We start from the raw sequence: 20,830 nt of genomic DNA on the forward strand, positions 1-20,830 counted from the left end.
ACAGAACATTAATCAAAATAATTGTGTTCATATGCATGCTAACTAAAATACATCATGAATGAATACAACTTAAAAAGTTTCAAACATTATTACTGTTTTATCTCCAAAATTTTCTCCTATTTTTCCTATAAATACTACCACATTCTTGAACAAGAATCTTCTGAATAGCCAACCTGGTCTTCCCATGACTGATCTTCATTAAATAATGACACACCAAATGCTAATGAAGATGTGACACAACTAGATCTCTCAGGTAGTGTTGATGAGAGTACCAAATGGTACAACTACTTTAGAAAAAGGTTCAGCAATTTTTCATACAACCAGAGTGCTCAGATACAGTCCAAAAACTAACGGTATGAACATTACCTTGGTCTTGTGGGAAATGCAAACTCTCATAACCCATCCACGATGTACTGAATCAAAAACTCTAGAAACCAGTACAGCCACTATGGAAAACAGTATGGAGTTCCTCACAAAGAATTAAAATACAATATCATATGATCCTGTAAACCCAGTTCTGGGTAGACAAAGGAATTAAAATCAGGATCTCAAAGAGATACCTGTCCTCCGTTGTTCATTGCAGCAGGATTCACAAGCCAAGATATAGAAACAACCTCAATGTTCATCAGTGGATGAATGGATAAAGAAAATGTGGTATAAATATGCAATAAAGTATTATTCAGCCTTTAAAAAAAATAAAAGAAATCTCTCCATTTGTGATAACATGGATGAACCTGAAGGACATTACACTAAGTGAAACTAGTCAGACACAAAAGGACAAATACTACATGATACCACGTAGATAAGAAATCTGAAACAGTCAAACTCCTAGGAGCAGAAAATGGAATGACAGCTGCCCAGAGCTGAGAAAAGGGGGAAGCAGGGAGGTATTAGTCAAAGGGCACAAGGTTTCCGTTCTACAAGAGGAGTAAGTCCTAAAAGTCCTGTACAGCAGAACAGCCAGAATTAATAATACTATACTGTATACATAAATTCTGCTAACAGTGTAGATCTTATGTTGCAGTCTTTTCACTACTACTACTAATAACGCAATAACAATAATAAAGATGGTGGAAAGAAACTTTCAGAGTTAATGGGCACACTCAGGGCAGGGATTATGGTGATAACTCCATGGATGTACACTTATCTCTATAAACTCTATAAACTCGTCAAGTTGTAAACAATTACAATACCTAATGGTATTAGGTATACCTAATGGTACAGCTTTCCTCTAATGTCATCTATATCTCAATTCAGGAGCCTGAAAAAAACCTCTCAACACGGAGCCAGCAGTCTCTGTATGTGCACTGCCATGTGAGAACCTACTGTACAAACACAAACCTACCTTCAGATCCAATAATTCCACTGCTGGGTATTTGATAGAAGAATTTTAAACACGTGTCCACAAAAAAGATTTTTATAAGAATGTTTAGAGTTCTTTTATTCGTAATGGCCCAAAGCTGGAAACAACCCAAATGTCCATCAATAGAATGGATAAAAGACTATGGTAACTCTAAATAGCAGAACATACCCAGTAACTGAAAAGAATGAACTATTGCTAATCTCTGACAACATTAATCTCATAGGCATATGCTAAGCAAAAGAAACTGGACACAATGTGTCATTCCATTTACATGAAGATCTAAAACAGGCTAACCTAAAAGTCAGAAAAGGGATTGCAGAAGTGGGTAGTACCAACTGGGAAGAGGCACAAAGGAAGATACCAAGATGATAGAAATGTGCCAAATCTCACCAAGGGAGTGCACGTGTGCCAAAACTCATATAATGTTATACAAGATTTATATATTTCTTTGCAGGAATTTTAAAAAACAGACTGTGTTAAGGGGTCCATAGGAAATAAATAAACCTTTCTCAGATGCTTTTTTCTTTCTTTCTTTCTTTCTTTTTTAATTTTTTTTTAAGATTGTTTACTTATTTATCTGACCAACAGAGATCACAAGTAGGCAGAGAGGTGGCTGGGGGGCGGGGGAAGAAGGCTCCCTGCTGAGCAGAGAGCCCCATTCGGGGCTCAATCCCAGGACCCTGTGATCATGACCTGAGCTGAAGGCAGAGGCTTTAACCCACTGAGCCACCCAGGTGCCCCCTCTCAGCTGTTTTCTTAGGGACACTGGTTCCAAGAGATGTGTCATAGAAAACAAAAGCTTCCACAGTTAAACAGGTTTGGGGAACACCTGATCATATTCTCTCTCTTGGAAGTACATAATGCACAGCAAGACAAAGGTACTGATAATCCAAATCCCAGGAAAACCTTATTATATTTAAAATAAATAAGCTTACTCTTGAGCTTATTTCACAAGATTTTTTTTTCTGATTTATCATAATAAATCCAAGCATCTAGAAAGACAAATAACACTCTTAAAATTGATAGTGCCAACTTCTGACAAGAAAAGAAAGCCAGAAACTGAGACAGACCTGAGTTTTGGAAGAAGATGTTCGAAGTTATTTTTAATGAAAGCAAAAGTGCCAAGTCATCTTTAAAGCTTCTGTGGAAAAGAAACCCTAAACAAAGTTTTTAAAAAAACTGTATGATCAGGGATGCCTGGCTGTTTCAGTCGATAGAGCATTTGACTCTTGATCTCAGCATTGTAGATTCGAGCCCCATGTTGGGTATAGAGATAGCTTTAAAATAAAATCTTAAAAAAAAAATTTACTATGATGGAAACATTTTATTCTAAAAAAAATTGTACAATTGGATTGCATTCCTTATAGGGATCTTTATTTATTACCTTAAATATTAATTAATGTTTGCTGCTTCCAGTAATCCCTATTAGATTGTAGTTTTATTCTCAGGCAGCTAGTCCTGATTTATTTTCTGCTCATCACAGGGATTGTAAAGTTTCATAAGGTAACTGAGGATAGTCTAAAGTCCCTATGTAAAGTAAGAGCATTTGTATGCTTACCTGCAGATTTTTCAAAATAGTGAGTTCTATAAAACAGGATCCCCTAGCCTTTTCTCAGCAGGAGAGAAACCTGCAGAAGGTCAAGGAGTTATGAACCTCCTAAGAGAAGGAACATTAGGAAACACTCATTTCATTTTCCAATGAGGAAACAACGTAAACTTTTTTTTATTTAAGTTTTTATTTATTTAAGTAATCTCTACACCCAGTGTGGGGCTTGAGCTCACAACCCTGAGATCTAGAGTTGGGTGCTCTTCCAACTGAGCCAGCAGGCGCCCCAACCAGGTAAACATTTCAGTGGTTTTCCTAAGCAGCAGTTTATAAGGATGTGCTCTCGTCAGAGAATTGTTCCATTTCCCCTGCGCCTCTCTCCCAGCGCACATTCTCACCGTGGCACAGTCCCCACCCCTGCTCAGCCCCCAACGAGCTGCTGCACCTGGAAAAGACAGGCTAGTTGAGCCTGCCTTTTCTTCACCTACAAAATGTGAATAACCCTATCAATCTCTCAGAACTGTAGTGAAGATAAAAGATTAACAATTAGAATGTACTATAGCCATGGTCAGGGCTCACTAAGTAGGAAAGGAAGCTTCTCCACATTAGACATTCAGAGTATGGTCTACCTTCAGGAGGAGAAAACTGAGGAGTCCTGTAAAGCCGAAGACAAAGGCCCTCCATACAATCACTGCTCTGCTAACGAGCACCAAGTGTAAGTACTCTGCCCTACTAGTCATGTGAAGGTTTGGAAGCAACTCAAACTAACATCTGTAAATAAATGGGCCTGTAAACAAACACACATGAGAAGCAAAGACTAATTTCACCAAAAAAGCACAATAATAAAAAAAAAAAAGTATTAGGGGCGCCTGGAAGGTGCAGTTGGTTAAGTGTCCTACTCTTCGTATCAGCTCAGGTCAAAATCTCAAGGCTGACAGATCTGGCTGGAGCCCTGCATCAGGCTCGCGCTCAATGGGGAGTCTGCCTGAGATTCTCTCCCTCCCCTTCTGCCCCTCCCTGCTCTCTAAAATGAATAAACAGATTTTTAAAAAACAATAATAATAAAAAGCATTAATCTATAATCGTTATTTCCTAAAACGAGGCACAAAGAGTTGAGGAAAACAACAAATAGTAAAATGATTACAAGTTCATCCCTATATTTACAGAATTGGTATCGCACTGGAAGTGAAGTTTTCTATATTTTGTCTATGCAGACCAATTTTTGCTCTAACATTATTTCTCTACTCAGAAATACCTTACTGATTTTTTTCTAATTTTAGAAAGTCTTCCTTCAATGTGCTTAAGCTGTATCTTTCCAAACTCATCCACTACAAACATGAAGTCAGCTTGCATTTTATTCTCTCTTGAGGTCCTTGACTCGATGTCACTTTCTCTCCAAAACCGTTATGAGCAGTCAAGAGCAAAGGGTATTCCACATATAGACTCGCTCAAATGAATTATTAAATGAATTATTAAAGTTGACTTTTTTAAAGTCATCATATGAGTATCATACCGGATGGAAGATCATCCAGGGGAAATTCAAACAGTCTGGACTTGTAAACCGAATGAAAATGGAAGTCCTCCTGAAGGAACACAAACAACCGAGATTAAGCACCAACCAGTTATCCAGTAATCCAGTTCAACCAGTTATCTCTAGTCACAGGCAATGACAGCTCAAGAAGCTGAGACTCCTAAAAGAACCACAGCTTGACTATGCACTTTCCTGGATTTGGAAAGGCAATAGGCCCCCACACAACCCTCCCCTGCTCCCAGATTCCCCCAGCACCAGAGAGATCTCCTATTAGAAACAAAATGCCTTTGCGGACAGAGAAGCCAAAGCCTGTAGTAATGGAAAATAAATGAATAAACTTCTTCCCCCAAGGGGAAGTAAGACATCTGGGAAAATGGACTAATGCTTTTCATAACTGGTTCCTTTCCATGGATCCCTGCCCCATTTTTAGAGCCAGATAGTTTTACCAGGCAAAGACATGCAGAGCTCACAATCATCTCGTATTGGGGAAAAAGATGACTAGTGCAAGTAGATGCCCAAGTGGACCTTGCTCCAAAATTCAAATTTCATATAAGTTCTGTGACAAACCAACAGACATAAAAACCATGCTTCATCTATTAAAATTAATGAACATTCAAAGAGTTATTTCTGGCTCCTTTCAATTAAAAAACAAAGAATGACATACATAGTCAAGTTTCATGACCATGATATTGTTGTAAATAACATCAACTGTCCAGGTGAAGTGATATAAAAGCCAACAACAGGCATCCAGAAAATACAACACAATACAAACAGCTTCCCTTGGGCACCTGGGTGGTTCAGTCAGTTAAGCGTCTGCCTTCAGCTCAGGTCATGATCCCAGGGTCCTGGGATAGAGCTCCACATCGGGCTCTCTGCTAGTGGGGAGCCTCCTCCCTCTGCACCCCCCTCCATTCATGATCCCTCACCCTCTCTTGCAAAAATAAATAAAATCTTAAAAACAAAACAAAACAAAACAAAAACAAAACAAAACAGTTCCCCTTTATGGGTGGTAAAACAGTGTATATTTTTAGAAATTACTTGCCCCAAGTGTTTGGACACTTGAATACAAGAAAGAGTATCTGTGAGCACAGAGCAAGAAGGGAAGTGTGTTATGTTTCTCCGCAGGTTCTATGTAGCTTCTCTGCATATAAACTCAATGCTTTTCTAATTTGTGGAAAATGAAGGTTGAAACTAAAGGGAAGGAGAGAATTAAGAAAACTTAATTGTAGATTTATTAAATATAGATTTCTCTACATTTCATCAGCACAAGGTTTTACAGACAATGGGCAACAGAGAATAATCTGAAATCTAGAAAAGAAAGAGAAGTGGAAATCCCATTTCTACTGCATTGGTCTGTTATAGTCTAAATGTTTGTGTCCCACTGCAAAACTCCTATGTTTAGTTCCTCATTCCCAACATGACTGTATTGGAAAGAACCTATGAGAAGGTGATAAAGGTTAAAATAGGTGGTAAGGGTGGGTTGGGGCTGGTGCCCTTCTAAGAAGAGACACCACTGCTCTGTGTTTCTGCTATGTGGGCCACACAGCAGGAAAGGACATCATCACAGCCCAAGGACAGAGCCCTCAACAGACACAGACCCTGTCGGCACCGGGATCTTGGACTTCCAGTCACCAGAACTGTGCAAAAATAAATCTCTGTTGTTTAAGGCCCCCACTAGGTTGTTATGACTACCTGAGTGAACTAAGACAACTCATAACACATTATGATGTAGAAAGAACAAAAATGGAGGCTTCAGAACACTTCAGAAGAGGGGAAAAAAACCTTGTGATTTTGACCTAGTACTTTTTTTTTAAGATTTTATATATTTATTTGACAGAGACACAGTGAGAGAGGGAACACAAGCACGGGGAGTGGGAGAGGGTGAAGCAGGCTTCCCGCCAAGCAGGGAGCCTGATGCGGGGCTCCATCCGAGGACCCTGGGATTGTGACCTGAGCTGAAGGCAGATGCTTAACAACTGAGCCACGTGAGCGCCCCTTAACTTAGTATTTAATTTTATATATATGTATATATTTATATTTACTATTTCGACTCTAAAAATAAGAAAATAAAATAGAGACAAAAGAGGAGGAAAAAAGAAGGGAAAAGCTCCCAATATCAATTTTTACATTTGCTACAGCAAAACAGAAGGAACACTTACTTGGGAGGTGTCATTTTCTTCCGGTTCAATGAGATAGGTGTGGTTCCCATCATAGAACATCCCACTGCCAAGTACAAGAAAATAATTAGGCATGGCTATCGACTCTTGCCTCAGAACAAGATTCTTTAGAAGCAGCTGCCAGAGGACTGATTTACTTCTCAACACTCACTTCCCAGTCCCACCCATCACCACCAGATACACACCACATACCATACAGACATACAGACAGACAGACAGACACACACACACTCCACATATACCACACACCATACCAAACATACCTCCCAAAACTACACCCCATATACACATACACACTGCACCATACCACACATGTGTGTGCATGCGCACATGTGCACACACATACACACACTACTAAGAGGGAAAGACCCCTCCCTCCGACTCCCCATCAGCAGCAGGGTCCCCTTGTCCTGACCCTTGCCTAGGTTCAGGATTATCATTCTCTAATTGTGGGATCCATTATCCTCTTTCCAACATATGTAATTCTAAAACTTTAATATGCAAATAGTCATCTGGAGAACTTGCAAAAATGTAAGACTTTCAGGGCCTTCCTCAGATTTCTTGGCGAGGGCGCAGGAAGCTAGCTGCATTTTAAACAAACCCCAGGCAGTTCTGATGCAGACTGTCAAGGACTTTCCCGAGAACTGCCTTCCTACCACACACCTGCTCTCCTAACAAGAGGTAACACATTTCAACAGCTTACCAGAGCTAAAAACTTGACACTCATTTTATCTTTTCCACAAATGTGTGAGGGAGGTACACTCATACATTGGCCTATACTCATTTTACAGGAAAGGAAACCAAAGCCCAAAGAGATGAAGTAACTTTTCCAAATTACATAACCAGGAGGAACACAGGCAGGAAGAGAGAGCGCCCAGGCAGACTGGTTCCTGAATTGCCCATCTGCAGTTGGCTACCTCTTCACCCATTCACTCATTCAGCATACATCAAAGCACCTACAACGCACTGCTCTAGGTGCTGGGGATACAGTAGTGGGCAAAAACAGACCAATTCTGACAGACAAAAAAAAATATATCATGAACTAAATATGTATGAGGTGGTGAAAAATTCTAGGGAGAAAAATAAAGCAGGTCAAGGGCACTAAATTGTGCCAGAGGACTGGGTGTAGAGACCAAGGAAAGAAGACTGTTGATTTATACAGAGTTTCAGAGAAAGGCTTTCTAGAGAAGATAGTATTTGAACAAAGATCTGAAAGAAGTGAAGGGATGAGCCATAAGGATATCTGAGCAAAGACCGTGTCACTCGCAGAGCCCTAAGTGTGCTCCAGGAACATCAAGGGTGCAGTGTACCTGGAGGGGGGTTAGGGGAGCCATAAAATGAGATCAGAGGAAGAGTAGGGGGCCACATGAGGCAGGCCCTTCCAAGGGTAGTGGCTTTTAGTCTGAGAGACATGTGAAGCCACTGCAGGGGTTTAAAAGCAGAGGGAAACAATTAAACAAAATTTAAAACAATTTTAAATTTGAAAATAATTGCTCCAACTGCTGTGCTAAATTAGTATTTTGGATGGCAAAGATACAAATGGAGAAGTTATTGCGATAATCCAGGCGAAAAAAGAGGGTAGCCGCCTAGATCACAGTGGTATTGGTGGAGATAAGGAGAACAAGTCAAATTGTGGATACTTTTCAAAAGTACAACCAACCAAGCAGATTTACTGGCAGATTTGTAATGCAGTATGCAAGAAAGAGTGGTGTCCGTGAAGACTGCAAGGTTTCGACCTCAGTACCCGGTGAGATGGAATTTCCATTTAATGAAAGTCACAGGAAGGACGGAATGGCCTGGGCACATGGAAGCAGGATACAGGGAGGAGGGCATGATTCTGCATTGGGTTTTGACCTCTTAGGCTGGAGATGACTATCCGCCAACGAAGGAATCCTCTGGAGGGCATTTTAAGCTCCATCCAGAGAGATCCCAATGGCCACTCCTTTTAGGAGAACATGGTCTTTTTACTAAGATCAAGTCCCTCACGATGCTGAAGAAATGTGTCTCATCATTCAGGCATTCAAGGGGGGACAAGGTGTGACTTCCTGCAGTCATTTTTCAGTGTTACATGGAAAGGACCGCCTGAGACCCAAACTGTTAGGCACAGAACAGTATTTATCTTTCACTGAGGGCTTCGTGAAATCAGTCGGTTTCCTTGAGCTATGATTATAATGGCCTCCAGCTCTGCCTCTATACAAATACTTCCATTCCTGCTGCAGTATCTTCCACATGTCCTCAACTTTCATATACCCGTAGAAAAGCTACTCTCACATCTGTAAGGTTTTCAACCAAAGTATGCTTTTTGAATTTGGATGACATTGCATTTGGAATGTAAAGATAAACAGATGCATTCTGCAAGATATTACTGACAATACATGCCTAAGGAATCAGAATTGGGGGGAGCCTTTTCAAAACAGTAGACCAAAGATAACAATAGACAGTCTCTCTGTCCCTGCTGAGAACTGGACAGATTCATCCAGAAAACTGTACAGAACCATCACCCTTTGCCAAAGCTCACATAGCTATGCTGATCAAGCAGTAAGCAGATTGGTTTGTTTGAATAATACAGGGTACTATTCCTCTAGCATCAGGTCAGCACCGAATATGAAAATCAGTGACTTTTATTGGGTTTAAACATCATGATACATGGTGTAAAGAAAGCAAAATCTGAGACCATATATATCCAGAAGATTATGGCTCCCTATATGACAATGTGCCATTAGTAATTCTTTAACTATTAAGAAAGTGTAAGTTTTATTTGCTTTGAGGATTGAAACCTTTCTCTTATATTTATATAAATTCCAATTAGTTCAGTAAGTCCACACACAGTATATATATATCTGATAAAAACCTGCAGCTAGGGCCTACTTATGATAGGCCAATTGAGCTGAAATTTTAAAATGCTGGATCAAAACAAGATTTTGAAAAGAAACAGCCATTCTCATAAATTGCCACAAGAGGGCAACAAACTTACATTTGATTCCGTTCTTTTAGGTTCCCATAGCTACAGGATTTTGTCATAACATCAAAAGTATCAGGACCAAAATATTGCCCATTAGTCCTTTAAATGTGAAAAAGAAAATGTGCATTTGCAGGTTCTTTATGGAAAAAACATAAATCTGGTTATTTTTCTCCTTTATGTTCTTCAACTGAATTCAGTAAATCAAGAAAAATAAAAAATCTCCTTATATACTTGGTGATTTATAAAAGATGAGTCATGGATGAAATAATCTACTTCAAATTCAAATCACTGTAATTGAGACAACATAAATTATTTAATATTTATTAATAGCCCTTAAAATATTTGTCAGCAATTTTTGTTCAGAAGGTAAAAATCAACATGAGAATAATTAATTACTAAATAACAAGAAGGAACAAGAGCAAATTTATCTACTACACTCATAAAAGTCTAAGAACACCCAAACATGCTTCTATGCAATCCTGACAGTATTTTTAGACATATGCTGCATATTCTGTTTATCTCCTTTTGTTTAGTTTTAAATGAAAAAGTTTCTCAAGGTAGAGGTAAATTTTACTTTCTTAAAACAACTGAAGCTGGCTCTGGGTTCTACTCCTAATCTAGTCACTGAAGTTTCCTTACAGTTTCTTTTCCATCAGGATGAGTAGCAAGCTCTTGGTCTCAGGTTCTCAGTGATGCCTTCTCACTGCTTCTCAGAAATACAGCGTCCGCTTGGAAAACCGGAAAGCAGAATGGCCTAGTCCTGGATAAGATGCTTACATGGTAACTCTGGGCTGAGATTTTAAGAGGAAGAGAGAGGGAAAACCGCCTCTTCCTTTTGTCACTATCATACATTTGCTGTCACAAATGTCTATGGGCCCAGGAGACTATTCTTAGCTGAAAGCTGTGATCATCTTGAGATCAGATAGAACAGTTTTTATTACTGAAGGGCATTTCAATGTTTCCTTCTCTAGATAAGAAAACTAAGGCCCTTAGATAAAAGGTATGGATTCCTGTTTGTAAAAATGTCTCTTTAGTCAAATAACTTATTTAAAATAAGTAAATGTCGGGACGCCTGGGTGGCTCAGTTGGTTGAGCAGCTGCCTTCGGCTCAGGTCATGATCCCAGTGTCCTGGGATCGAGTCCCACATCGGGCTCCTTGCCCCGCAGGGAGCCTGCCTCTCCCTCTGACTCTGCCTACCACTCTGTGTGTGCTCTCTCTCTCTCTCTGACAAATAAAATAAGTAAATGTCTTTTAGAACCAACAATAAGCGGATGGAGGTTTCTGGGCTCTCAGGCAGCTGGCCTCCTTCTCCTGGCTACTGAAGTTCCAGAGTTCCCACATTCTCTCCCTTCTGCCTCTGACATACTTACTGCCCATGCCTGAAACGAGGCACGGCTCAGGCAGACCAGTTCGATTTTCCAGGCTCTTCCGTTATTTCTCTTTCCTAGCTATCTTCAAGACCTCTGTGCAGCCTGCTCTCGGGAGACTCTATCAAAGCCCGTTCTTGGGCCAACTCCAGCTTCTTCAGGTAACATTTCTCTGGAGCTCTCAAGCACTACCTCATTCCTCAGGGCCCACTCTCTTGTTACCTTTTCCTGTGACTTTCTCTCCCAAAGAAAACTAATACACCTATCACATTCCCTAGGAGGAAGCTGAGCTAGCTTTACCTGCCCCCAGTGGGCTCTGAGCTGCTGGGGACAGGAGTCATGTTCTCATTGCCTTGATTTTCCTAGTTGGGAGGGCACACAGCAGACACTCAGTAACTGCCAGCTCTGTGGAAAAGCTAGATCTCAAACTTTTGGGAGCTGACAGAATGCATTTTCAAGTTTCCAAACAAAATTTTAACAGAACTAAAGTGCTGACTTGTGCTGTGCCCCCCAAAAGTAAAACAAACAAAAAAGAACTGAGATTATTTCGCCTAAGTAGAATGCAGAGGAATGACACAGTAGCTTTTATAAGGGGTTCACAAAATAAATAAGAGACGGCCACCCGTGTAACACCATCAGCGACAGAACAGAGGAAGTAGATTATTCCCATGGTAAACATCAGCAAACATTCTTTGATAATGAAGGTTATGAGAAAGGAAGCGAGGCCCCCTGAGGAAGGATATACTCTGTTCCTTAGAGATTTCTGAGAACAGACGGACCCTCCCACAAGCTCACTGTGGGTTTTAGGTGGGATTCTGGCTAGAACACATGAGCTCTTGAGGTGACTTGCAGTCTGTTGTCTTTGTGCAAGGAGTCAAGAGTTTCCACGCACTGAAATTTCTGTTATTCCATAAAAACATGAAAGCTAACATCCAGAAAAAGTAGGGGCAGAGCAGTACCAGGGGGCTAAGCCTCCAGAGAACCAACGTTACCCCAGTCACTCTTGGCACAACTTGGATGAAACTAGAAAAAAGCTTCAAACACCACTGTAGGGTATCCTATCACAATTCCAAAGACCCTGGTCTGTTTCTGCGACTCTGATTTCAAAACCTGCTGAGTTTATAAACCTCAGAAGAGAAAGAGATCAGACCCATCACGGATTTAAAATTATTTCTTGACATAAAATTGAGATTTTGATTACAGTGAACTAAACCTGAAGCAAATAAGGGATGGAAAGAATGGACGGTACAAAAAACTAAAGACACTTACTGAAGCCCATGGCATGTAGACAATGCAACAAAGGAGGCGGGGTTTCCTCGGATGTGGCCCTGGTAGTAGCAGTGTTCTCCTCCCTGGAAGCAGAAACAGAGAGCATCAGGCTCTGCCATCACCAGGAGAATCACCGGCATCACTTCACAAGTTCCTGCCCACACCACACCTCCACGTACAAAGCTCTGTAGAATATTTCCTTATTCAGATTAGTGTTATCAAACCTGTTCTAACAGAATTATTCATAAACACTGCCAGGGAGCCATCTCCGTATCAAAAGCAGGCGAAATAAAAGTTGACTGAACTTGCCTTTTATGTAGACGACGAGAGAAAGAACAAAGCAACAGATACTGAAACACCCTTGGGGCCCCTGCATGAGGATCAGAATCCTCTATCTCCCCCATCAAGAGAAACCCAACCTTGAGCAGCAGCAAGATGATCCTCTTTCCCATACTTGAAGTAAGTATGTAGAGTCATCATTGGAGAGTCACTAAATTAAACTGATGAAGGGGAAAATGCTTATCTTAATGGTGTTTATAATAAAACTTGACAAGTTTATGCTATTCTGTTCTCCAACCATGAATGGCTTCACCAGTAAGCAGTCTGGGTGGGGCTTGAAATTCCAAAGTTTCTTCTGGCAGCTGGTTACATTAATTCCCATGAGACTCATTTCTGTGGATTAAATGTTCTTGTAAGAGGTAATACGGTAAGTCCTCTGCCGCCTCAGGGTGGTGTCTCAGTCTTTAAATACCTGCCACTCAGAGTGTGGTCTAGAAGCCAGTGGGGGTTGAGACACTCAGGAGCTGGTCAGAAACAATCCCAAACCCCAGCTGCCACCCACCCACTTACTATAAAAGGCATCTTAGCAAGGTCCCCAGAGATCCACATGCACATTAAAGTTTGAGAAGCATTGTTCTAAATGGCCTTTTCCATTCTCCCACTGATCTCCTATTTCTTCAGAAGCTAAAAGCTGGTAATTCAACTGACATACTGAGATAGAAAGGACTAATAGAATGGGTGGTTTAAAGGGGCAAACAAACGTGGCCGGCTGGCTTTAAAGTCTGCCTTAAGGATTAATCCTACCTAAAATATTCAGGGCTTGACAAGCGGAGGGGAAAGAACAGGAACACACAGGATGTAACAAGGCTGAAGACATTCTCTTTACTGAAATTCCAAGAAGGCAGCCTGGCCTGTGACGGCTGCTTCTCAGGAGATAAACCTACAGGATCAGGTGAGCCCAGTTCTGGGGAGGTGGCAGAGAACAGGTCAAAGGGCACTGCTCCTAGGACACCTCCAAATCCCCAAGGGAGTCACTGAGCATCATGAACCCAGGACGGAGGGTAGATGTGACAGAGGGTAAGAAAGAAAAGGGTGTTACTCCACCTGGAAGCCTGACAGGAGGGATCATCAAGTAAACCACAGACTTCAGCACAGAAATAAAGCCAGACACTGACTATCTGGGTAAGGCTGGTTTGGTGAAGATATTAACAGCATGAGCTATCAGCTCCTTCACTGACTAGCTCTGCAATCTGAAGCAAATTACAGAACCCTCCTGTGTCATCTGTCAAATGGGTGTAACAATTTCACAAGGTTGTTCACAAGATTAAAGAGAGTTAAAGTGCATGAAGAGTTTAGAATAATGCTTGACACTTAGTAAGCACTCAATAAATGTTGCTACTACTATACTATGTATAGGGGCGCCTGGGTAGCTGAGTGGGTTAAGCACCCTACTCTTGATTTACATACGCCCAGGTCATACTCTCAAAGTCATGAAGAGATAGAGAGAGAAGACACGTGGGCTTGAGTGTGCCCCCACCCTTGGGCTCTCTGCTGGGTGGAGCCTGCTTAAGATTCTCCCTCTCTCTCTGCCCCTCCCCTCCGTGCCTACCTCACCCACTCACACATTCACTTATGCACTCTCTCTAGCTCTCTAAAAAAAAAATTACTATGTGTTACTGTTCCATTCAATTTACACACACAACCGCTAAAGAAAGATTGCTATCGCTCTTCTACATAGGTCACAATCTCTAAGAGCCAAGGCAAACTTTGTGTGAACAGTAAATGCAAGGCCTGTGTCATTTCCCCTACACTACTTATAAGTAGGGGCCTAGAACCTATGGGGGATCTAAACTTTCCCCCAGGCTGATTCTTTGGGGTTTTTGTTTTGTTTTAATTTATCTTTTGTGAAGGGCTGAGAGTAAATTTAACAGAGTTTAAAATATCCTCTGTTGGGTTATTGGACTGGTGAATTGTCCATAAGATTAAATTCTAAATTAGAGGTCATTATGTTTCAAAAGACCTTCCTGGAAAGATCTAAATTGGACCAGAAATCAACACATTCCTTTCTATTAGACAGACACGAGGGGCCAACAGTAAATGAGGTAACCTGGATAGAGCAAGAATTCAGTGTGAAAATGTTTCCCTCTACCAAATAGTGACTAACCAACCCCATCAGATCTCTTTCTAAAGTCTCAGACTCACAGAGAACAGCAAATATAATGACAGTAGAAACAAAAAAGATAATCACAAGAATTATGGTATCAGATTACAGAACAGTGGAAATTGACAAGTCAATGTATGTGGGGAAAATATGTCAGAGGCAAAGGCATATAAGAAATGTCTTATAAATTACTAAAGTTTTCTTTTAAATACCGACTTTGAAAACATGTTACATTATATCATAAAAAGAACAAAGAATTCATGTTTTAAAACAATCTTCCAATATCCCAGGACTAAATAGATGATTAGATAATGAAAAACAATCTTTCACTTATTTCTGATTCTGTAAAATAGGAGTGGATCCAAAAACAGCATATGATCAAGACCCATCTGCACAAAAGCCTAACACTGCAAATGAAGAGAGGAGCTCAATCTGGTTGACTCATTATCAAATGTTTCCATGACACTTTAAGAGAAGCACAAACAACAGGGGGGTAAAATGTCTTCAGTTGGGCTACTAGAATTCCAATTTTGAGGCTCTCAGCTGGTGGTATATGTAATTCTTCTAAATGATGGGAATTAATTTCTGTGTTGCGACTTTTTTAAGGGATTCATCATATGGCAATAATTATTTAAACCATGAACTAAAGTAATGAAGTTATTACAATGAACTTATTGATTTATTAATTATTAGAATAAATAAAATTTAATAGATTTTGAGATAACTCAAATAATTTTTATCTAGTATTTTTAAAATAATAAATGCTTATGGAAACATTTCTAAGAATTCAGGATGCATATGGTGATGAGTGAAAAATACTCCCTTCATACACATTGGAGGCAGCTGACTCCTGAAAAGCAAGCATTTTTGACAGATTCTGTGTACCATATCAGGAATGGTCTAAATGGCATATTTAAGGAAATACACAAATACACAGGTATCCACTTCAGTGCAGAAATAAGTTTACACCGTACACACTGCTCTGCCACTTGATTTTTTTCCTTAAGGTAACCTTGACATCTTTGTATATCAATTATCTCATTCTTTCCATAATAGCATAATATTCCATTGTGGGATGAACCATAATTCATTTAAGCATTCCTGTACCAACAGACATTTAGATTATCTTCATTTTTTTGGTCATCATAAACAATATTTCAAACATCCTTTTGCATATATATTTTTTAAAGATTTATTTATTTGACAGAGAAAATCACAAGTAGGCAAAGAGGCAGGCAGAGAGAGGGGGAGAAGCAGGCTCCCTGCTGAATAGAGAGCCTGATATGAGGCTCGATCCCAGGACCCTGGGATCATGACCTGAGCCGAAGGCAGAGGCTTTAATCCACTGAGCCATCCAGGCACCCCACTTTCTCATATTTTTGTGTAATTCTTTTGATATCTAGGCAGAACACATTACTAGATGTAAATCTGGCAGGTCAAAAAATATGAGCCTTTTAAATTTAGTATGTTTTAAGGGACAAATAAAATTACATTTCTTGGCACTTATATCTGCTTTTAAAGATGCACTGCGTTTGAAAATAAGAAACTGCATTTTATTAAAAATGGTATACTGCAAGAAAGATCACTACTTTAGCCAACTTTGTTGAGTCTTATAAATTATAAAAGTTTTCCATATCTTCATACAACTTTCTTGAGGAACCAGATGCTTTCTGAAAGTAGGTATTATAATCTAAGACATATGTAGGGAAAGAGAAAAGTCAGCAGCACGTCCTAATAGAGCCCGGCTCCTTATCCGAATGCCAGTCATAGCTTCGTTCCTTAAAGTCTCTTTTGTTCCAGAAATAAACCTGCTGTCATTAAAACCTTCTTCATACTCCTTGATTTAATAACACAATCATAATAGTACAGATGTTTATTTTTAGATAATTAGATAGAGCTAAAAAAAAAATTACCCGCCTCTATAAAAGTGAACTGTACAATAGTTCCTATGTCTACTGGTTTATCTCCCTGGTGGACAAAAGGCTTATTGCAATTTTTATTCTAAGGAATTTAAAATAATCACTTATTTGCAAAATTCAAAGATAAACTGCATATTTATTAAAGAGCCAGAAAGATCTCAAAAGAAAAACAGAATTTATTACAAATATGATACACTGAAAGCACAAAGGAAGCTACACAGACTGGGTTATAAAACTACAAAAAGCCAATAAAAGGAACCAAGGGGAGCACAGCAACAAGGGCACAGTCATGTGCCCTTCATTCAGACTCTCAAAGGAAATTCTACAACTTTATAAGTTCCACGATGAGCCAGGGCCACCTCCCTCAAAAAGCCTGCTGATTTCCACCTCCTCACAAATTACTTCTCATTAACCTTGCTTTCTCTGAATGTTCATATACTATCAGATCTACTGCACCTCTTTACACTTGCATTCCTGTTTCTGCCTTATGTCCTCCCCTAGTCTATGGTGTCTTTTCAGGGAAGGACATGTATACATCTATGTTTGTATCTCCAAGCATGCTGTTAGAAAAGAGTGAATCTCATTTTCCTCACCAACAAGGTGGGATTAACATCTCCTCACGCTGCTAATAAGAGTATTCAAGGAATTCCGTGAAATAAAAAAGTCATGTCCACGGTAAACTACTATATAAATAGATAAGGGGGGCAGTCAGGGCGTAATTACTCAACGAGGGATTCTATCATGTCCCTTGAGCTAGGCTTCTCTTAATTTATTTGCTAAGCCTAACAGTTCAGGGCTATTGATTAATAATGCAGATTACTATGTTTCTGGCCCTGAGAGTTTGTTTAAGCAGCTCGGAAGTGAAACTGAGAATCTGCATTTTTACAAATACCCCACGTTTTTCTTACTCTAGGAATACACTAGAACGGTGGTTCTCAACCTTGGCTGCGTATCAGAATCACCTGGGGAGCTTTTAAAATCCCAGCGCCCAGGCCAACATCCCAATCAATTAAATCATTATCTCTGTAGATGGGACATGGCCATTAACATCTTTATCAATGCCCAGATGATTCGATGAAAATGCAGTGACTGAGAGTGCATGCATTCTTTAGTGTATGCACTAGAGAATGGTTGCTCAGTAACAGGGATTCCCAAAACTGTTCCCCAAATTAAAGACTCAACCTGGTGGGCTTTGTAAACCAAATGATTCTCAGGACTTCCCTCAGAGCTACTGGATCAGAATCTCCAAGGAGGTAGGGCTCCAGGGTTTTTAGAGTTGCAAAAAATTCCCCAGGTGATTCTGAATACTGTATTTGGAATTACTAACCTAAAAATACTCAGTCCAGTACCAAATCATCTCCATGTAGAGGATACCAGAAAGACTAGGATCTTTCACAGAATGAAACTATCTACCATAACCTAGGCATTCTGTTTGGTGATGTTGGTGATTTATGAGAGAATTCATGATGACTGATGAGGCGAATACTTTACAAATGAGAAAACATGGATTAAGAGAGAACCTTCCTACTTACTTAAACTTGGATATACCAGATGCCCAGTCACATCTCTTTACACTGGCAGTTATCAAAAAGCAGTTTCTACCATAATAACATGCACTTGTTAGAAATTCAAATTCTCGGGCACCTGGGTGGCTCCGTGGGTTAAGCCGCTGCCTTCGGCTCAGGTCATGATCTCAGGGTCCTGCTCAGCAGGGAGCCTGCTTCCTCCTCTCTCTCTCTCTCTCTCTCTCTCTCTCTCTGCCTGCCTCTCTGCCTACTTGTGATCTCTCTCTGTCAAATAAAAAAAAAAAAAAGAAAGAAATTCAAATTCTCGAGCCTCACACCAGGCTTACCTAATCAAAAGGTCTGGGGATATGCTCCAGCTACCTGTGTGTTAGCTAACACTCCAGCTGACTTCAATGCTTTCCAAAGTTTGAGAGCAACTGCGTTACACATTTGTCCCTGCTCTCAGGGCTGAGCTCCCTGAAAAACTGCACTCACTGGTTCCTCAGCTTAAACAAAGCAGAAAGAACATAAACAGTCATAGTTCTCCTCCACACCTCTTCTTGTATGACCCAGGTCAGCCAGCTTTATCAGAAACAATATAGAAGATAAAAGGTAAGATAAGAATATGTGAGAATTCTACCACAGACAAAGCCATGTAGAGCAGTGCTACTTGTTGTAGGTGCTGGTATGCGGGACACCTTAGCCTGACCAAAGGGACCAGTGTGGTCAACCATCCTGCTAGCCTCACACCAAGGGGTTTCACAGGATGTAGGTTGCGGCATTGGTGCTACATCCAAAAAAGCCACAGGCAAATCAAGATGATGCGGTTACCATAAAAAGGGCAGGGCCGGTGTGACACTTACAGACCAAATCCTCAACCTGGTCACCATTATGTTCCTGCTCTGCTCACTGGATCATAACCCTCTCCCACTCTACGGGCACCAGTCCCGGGACCTGCCTCTACCCTGACAGGTGGGGTTTATGCCAATCATCCACCTCCATGGGTGAGATCCCTGGTCACTCTAGCATAGTAGTTCTGAGCCCTGGAACACCAAGCCTTATTCCATATCAGTTACATTAAAATTTCTAGGGGTGGGACCTGGTATTTTAAAAATCTGTCCCGATGATCCCAACATGCTACCATGGATGAGAAGCTATGCTCCAGCCAATACCCCTTTACCAGAACTGAAGCCCTGCCCTTAAACTCTACTGTATACTAGATTCCGTCCAGGCACATGCACTGCCCAGACATACGTTTGTGGCCACATGGGTAGAGCCATTCCACCAGGCACTTGCCTGCAATCTTACCAATTTCCCCTTGATTGACACTGACATGAGGAACCTGCCCTTTTCTTACCTTTCCCCTTCCTCCCTCCCAAGGGTGACAAATGGCCTTTTCAGACATTAATGAGTCAGGAGTAAACCAAGTCTCCCTAGTGCCATTTGCATCAAAGAAATGCCTAGAAGAGCAAAATCTTATGTTGGAGAGGATCCACCAACCAACCCTGATTAAAATTCATAACTTGAGTTTACAAAAAATCAGACTGGCTTCACAGAAGGGACATAAGTTAAACATCTGTTCAGGTACAAAGTATAACAGTTATCCTACAAGCTCTCTAAGAAAAGTGGACAGAAAGACAATCTCACCTCATTTTACAGTAAATTAAACTAAATTAAGCTATGACATGATGGTTCCCAAATGCCAGTTATCCATGGGTCTGTACTAACATATGTCAAAATCTGTACCAGTTCCTGCCAAAATGAGAAAAATAAGAACAGTGTAGTCAGTCTTTCATAAAGCTAAATGTAATTTCATTTTGATAACTGCCCTTTGTTTTTGAGATTAGTTCGTTCCTTCTCTTTCATTATTAAAGTTATCCATTTTTTCTACATTTTTAACAGAATGTTTATTTTGGAGCAATGTTAGAGTCACAAAAAAGTTGCAAAGAGTTCTAGCATACCTAATCATCCAGATTTTTCTGTTAAGATCTTACATTAGCTCAGTACATTTGTAAAAACTAAGAAACTGACCTCGGTACATTACTACTTACTAGAGTCTGAGCATTTAGATTTTAGCGGTGTTTCTATTAATTTCTTCTTTCTGTTCCAAGACCCAACTCGGGTTACCATACTGCATTAGTTGTCATATTCATTCTCTGTACGGTAACAATGGTAAAGAGAATTTAGGTATCTTGAAAGGGTTGTTTCCTTATATGATGAAAATAAAAGACTGGCAACTCTGTATTAATCCCTAAAATTTGTTTTGTTAGTACACTAGGCTATGAAATATAACTCTAGCAGGAGTATAAATGAATACGTCCTAGATTTTAATTTCACACCATAAATTTTCATTTTTTTAAAAGACCTTATTTATTTATTTGACAGAGAGAGATAGTGATAGAGGGAACACAAGCAGGGGGAGGAGCAGAGGGAGGGGAGGAGCAGAGGGAGGGGAGAAGCAGGCTTCCTGCTGAGCAGGGAGCCCTATGTGGGACTTGATCCCAGGACACTGGGATCATGACCTGAGCTGAAGGCAGACGTTTAACAACTGAGCCACCCAGACATCCCTCACATTATTAATTTTCAAAAAAAATTTTTTAAAACACCCTTAATCGGCTTAATTTTAAGTGATTAGAAGTAAATTCTGAAAGATTAGTCAATAACACTTTGCAATGAAGCACCTGGGTGGCTCAGTTGTTTAAGCAGCTGCCTTCGGCTCGGGTCATGATGCCAGGGTCCTGGGATGGAAC

The 20,830-nt window shown here is 40.3% G+C and overlaps 1 protein-coding gene across 14 annotated transcripts in view; it reads right to left on the reverse strand.

Annotated features, from left to right (window-relative positions):
• The window catches only part of ADAM22 (ADAM metallopeptidase domain 22), a 222,240-nt gene that overhangs the window by 66,367 nt on the left and 135,043 nt on the right, over window positions 1–20,830 (reverse strand). For all 14 annotated transcript variants that reach the window (XM_059396900.1, XM_059396912.1, XM_059396911.1 and 11 more), the window contains exons 5-7: window positions 12,217–12,299; window positions 6,600–6,663; window positions 4,423–4,492 (exon numbers count right to left, since the gene is read on the reverse strand). In XM_059396900.1, the coding sequence (XP_059252883.1) occupies window positions 4,423–4,492; window positions 6,600–6,663; window positions 12,217–12,299 (217 nt within the window). The remainder of the gene's footprint in view (window positions 1–4,422; window positions 4,493–6,599; window positions 6,664–12,216; window positions 12,300–20,830) is intronic.

The sequence above is a fragment of the Mustela nigripes genome, chromosome 4, assembly GCF_022355385.1.
Source record: "Mustela nigripes isolate SB6536 chromosome 4, MUSNIG.SB6536, whole genome shotgun sequence".
NCBI lineage: Eukaryota > Metazoa > Chordata > Mammalia > Carnivora > Mustelidae > Mustela > Mustela nigripes.